Source organism: Anopheles coluzzii, chromosome 2 (genome assembly GCF_943734685.1).
Source record: "Anopheles coluzzii chromosome 2, AcolN3, whole genome shotgun sequence".
NCBI classification, from domain to species: Eukaryota; Metazoa; Arthropoda; class Insecta; order Diptera; family Culicidae; genus Anopheles; species Anopheles coluzzii.
The window spans coordinates 22308100-22326207 of record NC_064670.1 but is presented as its reverse complement, the minus strand read 5'-3'; the positions used below and the strand labels follow the sequence as shown (position 1 = coordinate 22326207).

Sequence of the window (18108 nt, the reverse complement as noted above, 5' to 3'; positions counted from 1 at the left end):
ACATCGCCCGCACAGGGAATGTAATGGAAAACCTGCACGGCGTGGAAAAATTAATCATATGGCTTACGAAGGATTATTTTTCCCACTCAGTTCAGTGTTGTTTGTGGTTGTGCCGACATACACACTGTGCGCTGTGTTTTTGGCGCATTCTCGCGTTCACGTGCATGTGTGTGTGTGTTTGTTGCCCCCACAGTTCACGACACGGTTGTGTGCTGAGGTCGGCACCGTACGATCGGCGGTCGGCGCCCGCATGCAAACACCAGACCTACTCCGGCCGTGAATCGGCTGGCATGAAAGGGTCCGGCGCGCGTTTTGGCGGTGGATCTGCCGGTTTGTTTATTGTTAGGCCTGTTTTCTTCGTTCTGGCCAATCGAGAGACATCGATATCGAGGCCGGCAGGTTGAAAGTGGCTCGGTATCGGATACCGGATGCCGGCGACCGGTAAATAAACGAGGCGAACTTACTACCGAAATTCGAACGCCTCGTTGTTTGGCAGGCGGAACCAACCTACTCCCTTTTGCTACTTTGTTTTCTCACTCGCACACACACACGGAGGGTGGATGAGATTTTGTTTAGTCCACCCAAAATTGCACCCCACTACCCACGAAAAGGACGCGGTAACCGGCCATTCGGCGGTTGTTTGTTCGCCGGCGCGCTAAAGCGCTTAGCCACGAGGCTTTCCGCTTGCTACGCTTGGTTTTCGCAGTGCACACCATCCACCGATCAACCGATAGCGCGATCCGGAAAATCCGGAACCGGTACCTGTGCGCTGTGTGGTGCTGTGGCGCACCGTGAGGATTATTCTATTTTATTATAGTTAAGGTGATTAAGGTTAGGTTAGAGGGCGATGGGGTGGGCTGTGTTTTGTTTTGTTTCGGGAGAGCCCTATCGTCCAACAGCCGGAATGGAACAGCGATGACCCTTGGCAAAGTATTGGGGTGAGGTACTGTGTGTGTGTGTGTATGGCCGTGCGAAGGTTTTGGTTGTCGCAGCCGACAACGACGGTGGGACGGTGAGGTCAGCACTTGCTTGGCTGGGTGTGCACCGGTCCCCGTCAAGTGGCCTCTACCGCAGGAAGGAAGTAGTTGAGCGTCGCTGTGCGTTGCTAGTGTTGTTGGTGTCCCACTTGTGCCGTAATGTGATTAGCTGCGTGTTTTAAGCTTCTAAAAAAAGGTAAACTTTTCAGCAGCCCCACACGCTGCTAAGCACGGACCACAAAGCGGAAATACATAACGATCGATTTGTCGTCTGTGAGCTTTACAACGACGCTGCTGGGAGATATTTTCCTGGATTAAAATCGATCGTGTCAGGTTACGCAGTTGGCCGAGGATGCTTCCTACACAATCGCTCTGTCTTGCTCCCTCGGTAGGACTTCTACGGTGCCCTTTCGTGACCCTGCTCGATGTAAATAGGTTACTTCCGGGTTAGACATTGTGTCTGGCGTGGTTCGATGGCGTGAAAACAGCTCTCTCTGTTTGAGCTTGCGTTGTAATTCCCGGGGACTTAGTGCACATTACACGGGGTCCTAGTGCCACCGGAAATGTGTGGAAACGTTGTGATGCTAACACGCGGCCCCTTGTCTATTGCTACGCGGAATGTGGTGCCAAAGTGTGAAGTTTAAAGAGACGATCCAAAGGCACTATCAAACGCAGCATCCCGAAAGTGGGTCAAATTGCGGTAATGAGCGAACAGTTTTCCACTCAACTCACATCGCCATCCTGCTACATATCGCACGCAGTTTCCAATTGATTGGCAAATTTGCAAGCGGATGGTTTCCCGTAGCCCGAGCCAAATGTCCGCTCATGTGCAAGCCGGCGCGATAAACTAGCAGACTTTATTATCTAGGCGCGCAATTTACTTGTATTTATAATTTGCCCCGATCGGGTTTATTGTTATGATGATGATTATGCTTTACGGCGTTAATGCGCCTATCTGCACCCCGCTGAAGCTGCATCGTTAACGCATTCGTACGCAGCGAAAGCGCAGCGCGGGAACCGTGGCGGACTTAATCCACCACCATGGAGCGACCTTTCGCACCTTATTTTTAGCGTAATTTTATAATGCGTAATTGTGCGGGCCTGTACAAAGTGTGTGTTGCGTTCTGGATGCTTGTGCTTGTGAAGAGGGTTTAATCCTGTGGAGGGGAACGGGTTGCACAGGTTGATATTGACACCTCTTGTTTTGTTTGCACCCTTAGCACACCCTATCGCACAGCACCGAGGCTGAGGGATGCTTTTCCCTTTTCAAGGTTACAATCAGCTAAGGTGTTGCTGGTTTACGTTCTACAGTCAACAGTGGTGCGCCTTTGGTGCGCAAAAACTCTTTAATTGCAGAGATTTGCCGTGCTGGAAGGCTGGTAGGCGAGCAAACAATAGGGTCACGAGGAGTTCCTGGCCCTCCTGCGCACGTGTCACCAAACAATACAGGCCGACAAGAGCATTTCAATTGCTCACACAGCCCACACCTTGCACGCGAGAGTTTTTTTTTGTTTTTCGCTAAGCGATAATTAACCTTTTTATTGTGCGAAGTGAATGAAATGATAATTAAAATATATACATACACACTCCGCGAGGCGACAAGTTGCTGTGGTGTTAGGATTAACTTCCGCGCCGTTCGCTGCTCGGATGCTGCTCCCAGTCCTTCCCAGTTCCCATATTGTTCCCTCAATGGCTTTTTTTGTTGCTGTTGGTTCGGTCAAACGGACACTTTATGCCTTATCGCCTCCGCCTTTCGCCACTGGACACGACGGAAACCACAACGACCGCTACGGCAGCGAAAGGTGCTAAATGGCAGCAAGTGTCGTGGTCGTGTGCCGGCCATTTGTACCCAGGATGCTTGTCCGGATGCCGCCGGAAGTGTTGGGAGTGGGATGGAAAATCCCTTCCCCGCCTTTTCTCCCATCGAAGGGCAAGTAGCAATGTTTAGGGAAGTTCGTAATGTTTCGGGGGTATGTAAATTATGTTTTCCAGCCCGGAAAAAGGGTTGGCGAGAGAGATAAATGTTGATTGTTGGTATGACGGTTGTTGTGCGTGTGCGGCCGCTCTTACTGGCTTACTGGCCCACTCAATACTGGTGGAAACCGCTGGCAGAGGGTGGTTTTGCTGAAACACGGGGTCGGTGTCGGTAGGCCGCAGCTGGCAAAAATCCGACCGAAAAAGGGTTTTGCGCCCTGGGGTTGATTATTTATGCCATTAATCGGTGGTGGATGTTTGTGGTGATTCGGATCATCCCTGGCGTTGGGTTAAGTTGTAAAAGGTTTATTTGTGTGTTGTTGTTTTTTTTTGGTGGCGGTGGTTATGTTGTGGTTATTTTTTCCTCCCCTGAGCATCCATCGTTTGTGCGTAAAGTCTTAATGAACGTGCAATTTTTAACACCAGATAACGGAGCGTAAATTCATTTCTACTGTGTTGATTAGAAATGAAATAAAACATTTCAATTTTTGCTGCTTTTTGGATGTTTTTCAGCCGCCCGGCATCATCACCCTTTCTAACTGAGCGTAACCAATCGGCAAATGTCACTGCGCTTCTCGTTGTGTTTTGCTACTGTGCACAAGCAAGTGTCAGCCACGGTTCGTTCCGGTCACGGTCGCCGTAAACGCAACGTAAAGACAGGAATGCGTTTTCGTAGCGCCTGTAATATAGCCTGTACGGCTGTCGAAAATGTCAGCCCCGTCACGGGCACAGGAAATTGACATTTCCCGGGGGAGGAAATTGAGGAATATCTCGCTCACTGGAAGAGCCGCGCAGCCAAGAATCGTCAGAACCGCCTGGCAACAATGGCACCGATGGCAGAGGTTAGTGTAACACCTTCCACTGTTTGGGTGAAAGGGGGGTGGGGGGGTGGTGGTGGTGGTTTGTGTGACGATATTAAATTAAGTCAAAATAGCCGACCGCTTATTGTTATGGAGCGATCCCCTCCTCTGCTACCCCTTTTTTTGTTCCCAAAAAAGACAAACGGAGTGTAACCTTTGAGCTTCGGGTTTGTTTGTAAGTGACACCCATTGTTTTCTGTTTGTGTAGCATTAGTTTTTGATATGTAAATTTAGCCCTTCCTCCGTGGCTGGCTAAGGATCCTCCTACGGTCTTTTGTAGGCGCCTTCCCTTATGCCAAAACGATGGCAGGTGGTGTTAGGAATTAGTAAAAGATAAAGGCACCATTCTGGTGCTGTTGCTTTCCATTGGGGGGTGTTTGGACCGGAGGTCGAAGATTAGTTGACTGGATAAGGGTGGGCAAACAGTGACCAGCTTGGGGAAGGAGTGCGCCATCTAGGAACGACCCACTGTGCAAACAATTTAATGTATTAGTGCCGAACTGCGGGCACGGGGCTAGTGAAATGGTGAAAACTTTATCCATGCCTTTTCCTTTATGCCCGTAAACAGCACAATCTCAGGCGCTTCGGCTTAGAGGTTAGACGACAAGATAGACGACAAACTTTTCGACAACCATATCCGATCGTAATGTTTCCGGTGTGTGTGTGTGTAGTAGTCGCCGTCCCTTTGTCTGGGTAAGATAAAACGGGGAATCAATTTGTGTAACACATTCCCATTCGGATTATACCTTTGTGCATTCTAATTAATCTCGACGGCAGGCCCAGGCTGCTGCTGCTGCTGCTGCCATCCAAAAGATTCGACCTTGCGATCTTGCCGCTGTACGGATTCGGGGGACACTCGTGGAAATTTATCGCCCGTACGTGAAGCACGTGACAATGCCTCTTCCGGGATGTATTTTTTTGCTGTCCGACAGTGCGCACTATCTTACAGATGTTTGGCATCTATCTTCAGCGACAGTTGTTTTCTGGCGAACCAGCACCGTCGGACACATTCCGCTGGATGCAATCCGCACCGCACCGTACACACGTTTTGGAGGAATTTAAAGAATTCGCTTCCAAACATGTGCCATGCTTGTCCCGGTTTGTCGTTTGATCTATTCGCATGATTTAATCGCGTCCGTGGAAAGACGGGAACCGTTTTAGGACGGGACGGGCGGTGCATTCTCCTCCGCGAGGAAGTAATACGCGGTGAATTCAATCTTGTTGAAAATGTGCCGACCGCACAGGCAAAGAAAACGGTAAGGAACTCCAATCGAGGTGCACAATCGGAAATGTTAACGAAAAAGAAAGACTCGACAAAAAATCCCGAATGCTTTTGGGGGAGTGAGTGAGTGTCACATACCAACTTTAAACTGGGACTCGGAAAACCACACATGTGCTGTGGGGAGGTGGGGGCTGGAAATTTATTGAGCGGAAGAAATTGATTTACTATAATTCTTGCGCTTTGGTGGACTTTATTTATTGGCCCTCAGCGTGTATTGGCGGTGGCGATGGAAGAAGTTTTGCTTTCTTTTCCCTTGCTGCGATGCTCTATTTGAATGCTTTTTTATGATGTCTGTTGCTACCACACACACGTGTTGGTAAAAAAAAGAAACAACGTACGAATTGATCGTTGCGGATGGTTTGCGAGTTTTTAAAGATCGATAATGTGTTGGCCCGTGCAATGGCGTTTTACTGTCGGAATCGTGGTGATGGCTATAAATAATACAGCACAGCTCGGACTGGAAGCGACAAACTTAATGAGTTGGCGAGTAAAATCGAACATGAATTAAAGAAAAATCCTCTCAAGCTCTTTTACTTTTTCTGCACAGTTTGGCCATGTGAGGCATAACATGAAGGAGCGTTTGTGTCGGGTATGGGAAATCGTAAATCAGACATGCTGAACTGAAAATCCGCTCCGTGCGCTTCACTTTCCACCAAGCGGGAGCACAACAAAACCAAACACACATCGCCCTCCGAATTGGTACATTACAGCTCTTGTAAACATCGCTAATTTATCCCTATCCCGATAAGCGCTCGGTTTCGGAAACGTGCACCAACCTCCGGTCGGTTTCGGTTCCTCGTGGTTTCGCTAAAGCCAAGGCGCCAAGAGTCGTAACATCTTGGCACGAATGCGGGCGCGCGGGTCAGTCTCTGTGTGTTATTTGTTGTGAAATTATTTCAATTTAATTTCCGCGAAACATGCATCCAGCAGGATCGGCACCGGCGATCCATTAGCAGCTTGTGGAATGATCAGTTCGCGTGAAGCGCTCAGAGTCGAGAGAGCTTCACACCCGTGTCAAAAAGGGTGGTGGTGGTAGCATCCCCCAAGCGATGTGCACCCGAAAGGGCCATCTCACTGACCTCTTCCCAGTGGTTTGGTTGAGTCGCCTGGTCGACGAACGGCACCATCACCATCTCCAAAGGACTACCGGCAGAAGACGTGGCGGCGGAGGCGTTGGCTCGTAGCGCGCAGCATTCGAAATGAAAAGAAAACGGAGTGGTACGTTCATGGTCATGGTCTCTCTAATCTGAAACCGAGATCCTTCCGTTTTTTCTGCGCTCTCTCTCTCCGACGTGTACCGTACCGTACGCTTTATTTATGCACCAGTTCCCCTCCCAACATTGAATGCTAGAAGATGCTCCAGCGGCAATAGTTGCTACTGCCAGCTACCTTCACGCGCTCTCGAGAAAGATTGTCAGATCGGTACGCTCCGACGGAGTGACGGCCAGGTACACTGGTGGACATAAAAATAGGAACTTTTTTCTGTGACCGAAAAACATAGTGCTTGTCGGAAATATTTGGTAGCCCTGAAAAGGACTGTTTAAGTGGTTGTTGGGAGGTGGTGTTGCGGTGTTCAACAGAGCGGAAACATATTCTAACGGTCAATGTGTTGACCGTTATTCGCTATCACTTCCTCAAAAAAACACACTACAAATTTTTTTCCTATCTTTTTGTCCACCAGTGTACGTCACGAAACGGCGGCGCTTTGCCACAGCTCGACGTTCGTGTGGCGTTCGTTGATGATGATGATGATGATGAAGATGAAAATGCACGAGACATGAATTCATGTTTTGCGTTTGTTTCACTTCACATCTTCCATCTTGTGGGACCGTGTGGTACTACTGATGCACACCGTTGCGGTGCGATCGTTTGGAGAGTGCGCCGTAGAAACCCTGTACCTACCAAGTACAAAGCAAACAACACGAAATCTTTCAAGAGGAAGCGAAGCAATTCCTCGCGACACAAACACACACACACCGGGTCTGGTGTCGTTGTTGCTGCGTCCGATTGTGATTCCGTTGCGCCAAACGGCCACATCTTCTTCTCTCCGGGGGTTTGCTGTGATGAGGTAGGTTTCACCGGGAAGTTAGAATGTTATCCGAACGGGTGGGGGGGGGGGGAGGGGGGGGGTATAACAGAAGAAGAGACAAGGGCATGCGAATTCGTCGTGCATAATGTGCAATGCATTTCTTTTTCCTTTGTCGCCCCGTTTTACCGGGAAACGATGGCGTTGGAATTTGGAGTATGTGACGCCTCAACACGTCTCTGGATCCGCGGATCCGTGTGGTGCGTGTGTGCGCGCGAGTGTCACTCGAAAAGGCAAGAAATGTACGGTGGAAATTCTCGAGGAGCAATGTACAACCTAATCCAATCTACACATCCTACGGCCAGCGAAACATGCACGAAAGATACACACAGACACACACAAACGCGCCTCAGCGGGGGAAGAGCCTCGGAAAGACTGATTGCGACACAAATTCTGACGAGTGACGATTGGAACGATTGAATCATGCCCGATTGCGACAAGCGAAGAATGCGGGAAGCGCATAGCGCATACAACAAACCCTCAAGGAGAAGCACACTACACCCTACAGAAGGAATACTGAAGAACACCAAAAAAAACCTCTACTACTACCGCGGAATACTCTATCTGCCTCAGACGACGACGATGACGATGAAGACAACGACTGCAATTTTCAACAGCATCAACGAACTAGCGAACAGCAGAAACATACACAGGGAACGGGTTTTTACTTTTGCTAAAACGGAAATCGCATTTATTTGTCACACTACTCTTCTGGCCGCGAGTCTTCAATCCAATCCTGTGCGGCCGACGTGGGGGACGCGGGCGAACAACACCACGCAGCGCTAGGGAAGCTAGAGAAGACCAGATATAACCCGCAGAGGGACTTACGAATCTACATAACCAACGCTTATACAGTAAGACAGGGTGGTGAAAATAAGTTAAATAAATAAGCTTAACTATACCGATCGCGAGCGAAACTAGGGCGAAACTATAGAGTTAACATAATACTAGACAGCTACAGATACAGGTGCAACTGGGAAGTTGTCTTTTCTTGGTAACAAATACTGATACAATTCGTTGGCGCTTATCTCTGTACAGGTACATACAACTACAGGCTAGACAGGGACTTAGACGGTACGAGCAAACTATTAAGTTACATCACTAGGCGGCACTAGGGTCGCATCTCACTATTCCCGGTGATATGGTGCTTCGAGTGATTTCACCTTTGCCGTACAGCGAGTGAGCGATCAGTCGAAAGATCATATCAGCGTGCATGCAGAATACCCATTCACCCACTATCGTCTACTCCACGGGCTGTACGGGGAGAACTTGGAGTAGTCCGAGCCGGTCCCACCGTGGCTAAGATACTTCGGGCCGGCCGATGGCACCGGACCCTGCAAGCTACCGCCACCGTACGGGCTGAAGATACCGCTCGAGCCGAAGCTGGACGAGAACGCGGACGAACCGACGCCGTACGGGCTGCTGCTGCTCAGATTGACAAAGTCGTCGAGCGTGCCGTGGTACGAGCGGTTCGGTGTGTTCTGATGGAAGCTGAACAGGGGCAGCGGTGGCGTCTTCGACTGCGCATTGCTGCCGAACAGTGCGCCAACGCCGGCCGCCACGAGCGAGGGCGAACTTACGCTGGGTGCCGCGGAACTACTACTGCCAGCACCGCTGGACTGTGTGGTTAGGTTGTGGTTAATGGTTTTCAGATCATTATTATTGTTGTTGTTATGGTTGGTGTTATGGGCGGTGGTGGTGTTCACCTCGGCCGTGGACGTGGGGACGTTGCCAGCAGTGGCCGATGTCGTAGTCGTCACCGAAGGAGACGCGATCGAGGACGACGCTACTACGGTCGGACCACCGTGGACGTCCCCGGCCTGACCCGAGTTGGACACCATCGACGTGGAGGAGGTTAGTGAGGAGTTACCGCTCGAGCTGTTAAGCGTGCTCAGCGAGCTGTTAGGTGAGCCGGCACTTCGACCAGAGGTATTGTGGCCCCCGGAAGTGATGCCGGAGGTGGAGTTGGAGATGGAGGTAGCATTGGTGGCCGTGCGGTACAGGTGCACCTGCACCAGATGCATCACGTCCGGCTCGGACTGGAGCGTGTGCAGCTGGGTGCTGGTGCTGGCAAGCAGCGCATGAACGTCCCCGAAGAGACTGTCCAGCAATTTACCTGTGGTAAAGAGGACGATCGCCTTCAGGCAGGAGTACTCGGCCGAGTCGACGTGGAGCGCCTTCAGCTTTTCCACCTGCTCCTGGAATATCCGGATGTGGTCCATGAAGGCGACCACCCGGTCGGCGGCCATCGGGGATGCGTGCAGGCCGGCCGCCGCCAGCAGCGGGGCGACGTGCAGCGGCATCGAGCACTGGGACGCGTTCAGCACGAACAGCTCGGACCAGACGAGCCGCAGCAGGGCCACCTGGTCGGTGACCTGGAGATCCGGAAAGAAGGGTATGTTGCGGGCCCACTCGACCGCGGAGAACAGTAGCCGGGCGGCCAGCTCGCAGATGTTGTCGATGCCCATGATGTTGTTCGTCTGCATGCACTGGCCGTACCGGGAGGTGGGGTACGGTTCCGCCCGCAGCAGCAGCGAAATGTAGGAACTAAGGTACGAGTGACCGTTGAACCCGGTCACGGTGTCACCGTTTGGTATCGAGTACTGGCCGTACGGTATGCCCGGCGGTTGGGACGGTGGAACTCGACCTCGCTGGACGGCTGTCGGAAGAGAAAGAGAGAGAAGAAAAAAAAACGTTAGTTTGCTCCGTAAAGCGCCCTCTGTTGGGCGGATAACACCAGAACCTCACACCAACAGCAGTTCTAGCAGTGTGTCTTTGGGGTTGCAGTAGTGGATGTGCAATTGTAATTCAATTTCGTTTTCTTTAAAGCATCCAAGAATTTAAATATTCATCAGGCAAGTAACTTCCCTCCCCACACTACCGGGTGTGAGGCCTTTCTTGCTCCGTTTCAGCTCCGTTATTTCTGTCAGGGCCACTTAAACGGCAAACGGCATGAGTACACACAGTGGAGTCGTACAACACTCACCAACACACAGCGGTACTGTTGGTGTACTGTTTTGAAAATCGGCCTACTTGAAACCCTTCACAAAGGGGACACGACAGCTCAGAAAAGAGGAGCATGAGGAGTTGTGAGGGGAGAAACTCAAAGTACTCGATGATTATGATGTCGTGTTCGTGTGTGTGTGTGTGAGCAGCACCCGACGCCGTTAATCCGCTTTCCATCCATATCGCACTTGAAACCCTTCATCATCACACCCCTCCACCACCCTGCCGGCTACAATTAACTCCCCGCACACACGCACACACCACCGATGACAACGGGCCAAGTTCGACCAAGCACGCACACACACGGGTGCGGACGCGAGCTCGTTGAGCAAACAATGAAGTTTCGAAAAAATGAGCATTAATTATTTATGATTATTACTGTCATTGAGTGCTGCTACCCTCCCACCCGTCTGTTTCGTCGTCGTCGTCTTAGGTGCTTGTTTTGATGTCCGAACGATTGTCCGGGGTGGGGAGGGGGGGGAATATGAGGAAAATGGAGAGAAAAAATGGAGAGCGAAAACGACCCATCAATCGCGCAGTTGTTGCGATGGGCATTGGTTTGTTGAGTTTTCCTCTTGCCTTACATCCCTAAAGAGGTTCCCGCTACCTTTGCTTGCTTGCTTCACGGTCCACCTTGGGCCCTATCAAATGGACTTTGATTAGGAGCACCAATACGGAACTGCTGGCTACAGCGAGCTGATTGTCTTTTTAAATAAAACCTTCCCAAGCGCACGATGGACCATCCCGATCGACCACATTTCGCTGCACGGCTTATCAGGGGCCGCTTTTGATAAGGCCCCTCAGCTAGATTGGAATGTGTTTTTGTGTTTGTAATTCGTGTAAGTGTAAACAGTCCATGTAGGTTTGATTTTGCGAAACGGATCTCGAAAGCATAGCACCGACATGATTTATTTACCCTTCCAAGGTCCTGCTGGGTGTGCTGGGTATGATATGCTCCTCTTATTACGAAACACCGCCTCCGTTTGGAGATTGAACAGGTCCTGCGGGGCTCAAATATTAACCGGCCGCGATAAGCGGTATGGTAATTGAATCGAATGCATTGGTGAGCGTTAAAGTGCAGCCGGCAGCCGTTTGTGTAAGTGGGCAGCAGCATCGCGCCCACACTGTGTGCACACTAAGCCCTGCTCGTGAACGATCGTTCCGTCGGGCGAATCTTGAGCGCCTCAAGCCCTAGTGAGTCCCTGCCCGGGTCGGCATAAATCAGATAATTAAGCTAGGGCTAGTGCACACACAAAAAAATGGTGGTCGTGGATGGTGGTAGTTTGCTCCATCATTACCGCCAACGGCCGTCGTAAACCAATAACAAAATGCACAACCACAAGAGATGCGCAAGCGAACAACGATAGTAGGGGCATCATCTGCTTTTTTTGTTTTTGTATTTTTTTATGCCCCCCATCGGCGGGTGGGTGTTTGTGGAGGGCAGGCGAAAAACGGCACCACACACCAGGCACCTGGTACTGCGAGCTTTCACCGTGCACCGGACAAAACCGTTCCGTTTTGCAAAAGATGCAAAGGTGTGCAAAGACAAGGGTTATTATTGTACTGCTGCATGTTAACACACTCGCGAGCATCGATTATTAATGCTATTTAAAATGAAATAAAATAGCCAATAAATCTTAGCGCGCGGGCGCGCACGCGAGATGCAGAACATGGTGCAGGAGGCAGGAACCTGTGTTTTCCTTCCCTCCCCAGATCTGCGATCGCGATGGTTGAGGTCTGCCAGTATGGCACACTAGGGGATGGGCTTTTGTTTTTTTCCCTCTTTTTTTCGTTTCGAGCTTATGCAGTGTGGTATGAGAAACGGCAAAATGAAGCGATTGGGGCTGCTGCATAGGCGCATCAGACGCTGTTGTAACAACGGACGAGGAAAGGCACAACTACAATTGCCTCGGCCGTGCTAATCGTTTAATGGCATTTTCTCCCACAAAGCAGGAAGACGTCGGTGCGGAAGAAAGAGTTTGGAAAATTAAATTAACAAGATCTATGGCTTGATTTGTAGCCCATTTGGTTTGGTTTAGCAGGCCGGCTTCACTCACTTTGATAAGCGTCTGCTAGGCGATCGTTTTTATAATGTTTCCTATTTAAACGTTAACATTTTTTTTGCACGTTTTGCAAGCCCACGAGCCTTTCAGTGAGCCTGTTTCCGCCCGGCAGAATGTCGGCGCTCGTTGTCACCATTTTACCGGCGTTCGAGGGCTCGGAAAACTATTGCGGTTACTTCCTATCTGTACTATCTTTTCCCCAACATCGGATGCGCTTTTTTTACAGCTTCAGTTGAGCTGTAATGCACCTAGCGAACGGAACATCCTATTTCATTTGTGCAGTGAAGAGATAGAGAAGGAGAAAATCATTTCAACTAACGGAACCGGATGCACAGGGAACCGGCAATATGATGTCCATGTTGCGTTGAATTTTTATATTTAAAAGTATGCACTGAATTTGTGTGCCTGACGTGTATTTTTTCTACGTTTCACTTGCCATATAATATGGTGTGAACGAAAATGGAGCTTTTTTTGCGCCACCCATTTCCCGATAGTTATCGATGGAAAAGGTCTGAACGCTGAAGCTGGAAACCACTTTTCCGGTCCGGTGAAATGGGTATGGTTTGTCGTGTAAAAAAAAAACTGTCGATCGATTGCATTGGTTGGTGAGGCAAAAGTGTATGGAAATTACTCCTAAAAAAATGGGAAAATCCAGCGCGGGGTCGTTGTCAATTGAAAATACATAAATTTCTTCTACCGCTGGTAGAGAAGCAATCGCGATTCGGGAGCGGAAAACAGAAATGATTTAGATAAAAGGGTCAAAGCATTTAATATAAATTGTCACCAGTTGATGACCCTTGCTTCTTTTTTTACTACAGTATCGCGATCGTGGGCTTTTCCTGATGGAAAATTTATGACAAACTAGCGAATGCAACAGGTAGCGAGTGTTTTACCGAGAACCGGCACAGTAGTGAGGCTCGCTCAAACATGGAGGAACGTTTTACGATGTAATCGCAGCGCTGTAAAAGTGTAGGCTAGTAATTAATTGTTAACTCGCTACTGGAAGTTGTCATTGAAGCTCACGATTTGTTCCATCGCTTCCCAAAATGTGATTAATCTTTGAACACGCAGAGGTTTAATTTGTTCATTCCTCAGCCTGTTTAAAATAGGATTTTTGCAGAGATTTAGCCATTTTTGAGAACAGAAAATAGTATTATTTCATGTTTAAAATCTAAAAAATCCTTGACAAAGTTCCGTGGTGATCATTTACCGATGAAATTACTCACACAATGTTGCAAATCATGTCACGTACTGGTGATCCAATTCCGGAACCGTTGAAGCGTGCAGCTCGTTGTGAAGCAAAAAAAAAAAAGAAGAGCTCACTAACCCAATTGAATTTCCCTAATCGACCCCAAATGGACCCAATTTGCACCTTCCCTCATCGCACTGCACTGCACGGAATCAATCAAATGGACGCGTTCTTGAACAACGTAACACGCCCGGTGCCGGCTTCTCGTCGGCAGCTTTGTACAGTCCCAACGGTCCGTCACTCCAATGCACTGCACTGATGGATTATGCGAAATTTTCCAATTTGCCCTAACTGCGCCAAGGTGTCGAACGGTGGTGGTAACGTAATGACTCCGGCTGTCGAAAGGGGAAATTTTCTGACCACAAAACCGCACCAGCCATCGTACAGACCGCGCGCGCCTTGTTTTGCCAATCATGCTTATGGAATCGATTTTATTTGTGCTCGGTGTGTACGGAACCGGGCGGACGTCTTTCACTTCTGGGCTGGCACTCGTCAGCATGGTGCGTCACACCCGCATGTAACGAGCCTTCGCCACTTTAAGCAAGGAAAAGGCAAACGAGAGAAATGTATCCGGACATTCTTTTGCTCTGGTTTCACGTCGGGTACGTGATTTCAATCAATTCTTCACGGTCGTTTACGAATACTGAAGGAATAAAAGGCAGAGCGGTGCATTACCTGCAAGCAGCTTTTTGTTGTTGTTTTGTGTTCGGAAAATTCGTAATCCGTTTGTCAGCGGAACGGCAACCAGCCAGCCAGCCAGCCAGCGAGTCACCGCGTCATGTCCCTCTGGTAAGATGGTAGATAAGAAAAGGTTCATTACCGCCTAAAAATAACCACGATTTCTTCAAAGGGTGGAGGGGGCAGTTACTGCGACGGTTGAACCTTTTGGTTGCGGTTTTTCAACGCCAACGTTTTTTTTAAAGACAATTTCCCAAAAGTGGAGTTTGATGATCCTTGGTACTTTTGGGCTGTAAGAAGGGTGGTTTTGCGTCTTTAGATAGCTATAAGCGACGAACTGGCAATTGTCGTAGTTTAAAAAGACATTAGCCAGTTTCAGATTTTCCTTTTTTTTCCAGGAAAAACAGACGCACCTGCCTGTTAGCGATTACAAACCTTTCCCCCGTAAGGAAGGAAAAGGAAGCAAGTAACACCATCCATTCTTCAGCCAAAACTGCAGTGGACGAGAGTAAGTGCTCTTTCGCTCCATTTTTACCACCCCTGGTCGTATCGCGCTGGATAATTTATGGACAGCATCTTGTGTCTTTGTGTATTTCCCCATTGTTTTTCCCCTGTCGTCCTGGTGAAAATGGGTACCGAAAATCTGACTCCCAGTTTCGGAAAGTAACTCTCACTCAGACGCATCGTATCGCTGGCCCCGTGCTTGAGCTACGGCGAAAGCAAGATAAGCGGTTTTAATGTTGCGCGATTGTTTGCGTTGCAGTAGCAGTGGAAAGCACATTAAATTTTATAGGTTTGTAGATACGGACGGAATGTAGTGTACAAATGATGCTGTCGGTAGAGCGCATCATGTGCGCCAAAAATTTCGGTGCCTTTCCTTGGCTACAACGTGGCCAACGCCGCGTGCCGTCAGAGGATTCCTTGTTGTCTGTTTGTATTGAAGTACTCCATTACCTCTACAACTCTTTAATGGATGTAGGAATTTATCACCAACAGATGGGAGTGAAGTGGAAGCAACGGCGAGGTAAAGGCGGAGAAAGAGCAATAAGTATAATTTGATATGATTTCTCCCTTTCTCTCTGTCTCTCTCTCTCCCTTCTGTCGAACCATTCTCATTATACGTTAACGACGAGAAAATCAAATAAACTCATCAGGCTCGTGCTGACATCGAATAAAACTTGCACCGAAACAATAACGGCATACAGACGGCAAAAAAACAAGCCTCCCCAACTCATTCAATTGTCTCATAACACCAGGGCCTGGTCCCGTTCGTTTGCATCGCAAAACATAATGCACAGCAATAGCACCCCCCCCCCCCCCCCCCCCTTTGCGCAGCATCATTACATCGTCCCGTTTAATGCCATTGCTCGGCGGCACGATCGCTGCGGACATATTATTGCGATCGCGATTGGATTGTATTCTCGATCTGTCGTTGGACCGTGGTTGTCGATCCACACACACACACACACACACGTACACCCGCTCGCCAAGTTCCTGGCGAGTGCCGAGTCTGGCCTAATTTATATGTTTCAATTCAAGGACCCGCGAATTCGCCCGAAACCCCCGGCGTGCAATGAATTATTTATATCTTTTCACACAGCATAAACTTAAACTTCGCTTTTCTCCGCGCGTGTGTGTGTGTGTCGTCTGTCTTGGGCTGTGCCGTTTGCTCATATGCACTGCACTGTGCAAACGTTCGCTTCCCCACGGGCTCCGTGCTTTTGAATCTGCCGAAAAAATCTGTCCGCGACCGCAACGGCGGAGAAAGGACGCATCGAGTAGCAGCTGCTTGTTCGTACGCCCGCCGTGGGTGAAAGGATGGTTGGCGGGACGGCTGGCGATGGTTTGCTGTATTTTTCCGGAAAACGCTCCACCCAAACGAAGCAGCGACCGGAGGCAGGCGTTGAGTGAAGGCAAAAATATTATAATTTATTTTTAATCTGATACATAATAATGTTAATCTTTATAAACTTCCCAGCGCGTTACTCGATACTCGCTTCGCTTTGATTTCGCGCGTACGAATCCTTGCCCCGCCGCGCGCTCTGTCCCTCTCTCTTTTTATCCCCGTCCCCGGTGCGTGTGCCTTATGTGTGTGCCTTATGTGTGCACACAAATGTGGGGGTGGGGGGGAGTTTTTCGCGTGTGCGCTGTTCGGGTTTATCGGTTTTCTGTTTCCCCAAGCTGGCGGGTGTGCTTGACCATCTTCTTCCCATCGCAGCCATGGTGTGCCGTCCGCTACAGTGAGATCGATGCTTTATGTTGTGTGTCCTGCGTCTTTTTTTCAAACTCTCCACATTCTCTCTCTCTCTCTCTCTCTCTCTCTCTCTCTTCTACACTCAATGGTGGGGTAGTTGTGGTTGTTTGTGCCCGGTCTGGTGATTGTTGGTACATGCGCGCCAGACGCACATTGTTGTCTGACTTTCGGAGCGATTGGGATTTGTAATAGCTCATGGTTGGGGCCTCACGTTTGTAGTAGTTACTCCGCCCTGCTACATCTTCGTCCTCTCCTCTTTGCTTTTCCAAGCTATATGTGAAATCGAACGAAAGGCACCCCTCGATGACCCTGCACAGTTGCAGTTGCAATCAGTGCATTGCTGGTGGGATGTGTTTTTTTATCTTTCTGAATAGAACTCGCCCGTAACGGCCAGCGGCTTGTATCTTCCCCCGTTTCCCAACCCCTTTTTGGTTGGGGTTCTATTTATCGATGCAGGTTAGGAAGTTACACTCTAACCTCTCCCACCCGAACGGTTGCTCCGCGGTGCAGAAACAGTGTCAGATAAGCGCTGCTGACCTGTAACCGTCTAACGGCCATTAAACTGCCACCATAAAGCACACTCACCCTATCGATTACGGTTGATTATGTGAGCAGTTTTTTGCCCGTCGCCCGGACCAATAAAATGATTGCAAAATTTCTCGATTAGCTCGATTAGCGTTGCGTTGAAAAAGTTGGATGCAAGATTTAAACCTTCATAGTTAAAAGGAATGACCCGTTTTTCCCCGGACCGTAGCCTCCGTTTGCAGCGCGGTCAAACAGTGTCATTATCGGAAGGCAGCAGATTTTTTTTTTATCTTCCTTTCTTTGGCAGTGGAATGCATTCAATCTCGCCCGCCCAAATCGGGGCTGGTACATCTTCACCGAGCGAAAGAGAGAGATAGAGAACAGGCGGGCCAGATTCAGGGCAAACGGATAACGCTCCGGCACGATCGAAACCAACCAACTGCTGATGGGACGCAGGGCGTACATGGGCCATGGGTGGGGGCTTGCAATGCAGTTTCGCGCGATCCGGCATATCACGAAGCTTTGGTGCATCATAAAAGTCGAGGAATTTTCTCACGGTCCTCCTGTGTGTGTGTGTGTGTGTGTCCGTGCAAAAGCAGCGTACTCGCGGCACGAGAGTGATGGAAGCCCTGCCGCGCGGCTGTGATGGTGCTGCTGATGATGATGCTGATGCTGATGATAGTCATCACCGCTTGGGTTGGGCCGGCATGGCATCCTTCACGGGCCATCAAACCGTTATGCCGTTGTGTGGGGTGGTGGTGGTGTACGCCCGTTAAGTGAAAGCACTCCGAGCATAGAGACCGATTTTGGCGAACACAAAGGTACAAACAATGTTACGGGTCGGCTTGCGGAAGAGATAGAGTGCGGTTCTAGAGTTACACTTACAATTGCAGGAACTTGTAACTGGAGTGAGATCTGATTTCTAGCATGTCTTGTGCGTGTAGAGAACATCTTACAGTTGCAGTTTTGTGTGTGTCGAGGGAGAGGACGAGACCAGAGGATTGCTTTAATAATGTTCGCGTATCATTAATCACGCGATGTAATTGAATCAATTAGTACAGGAGACATACACACACACACATACACATACTCTGGGAGGAAAGGATCTAGTGAAGCTCACTTTTTTGCTCGGGCAACGGTAAGACAGACGTACC

At 49.4% G+C, this 18108-nt stretch overlaps 1 protein-coding gene across 1 annotated transcript in view; it reads right to left on the bottom strand.

The window, feature by feature from the left end:
* LOC120948959 (nuclear receptor subfamily 2 group F member 1-B) overlaps positions 1-18108 on the bottom strand; it is a 74410-nt gene that overhangs the window by 24253 nt on the left and 32049 nt on the right. The window contains exon 3 of the mRNA XM_040365854.2: positions 9296-9838. Within this exon, the coding sequence (XP_040221788.1) occupies positions 9296-9838 (543 nt within the window). The remainder of the gene's footprint in view (positions 1-9295; positions 9839-18108) is intronic.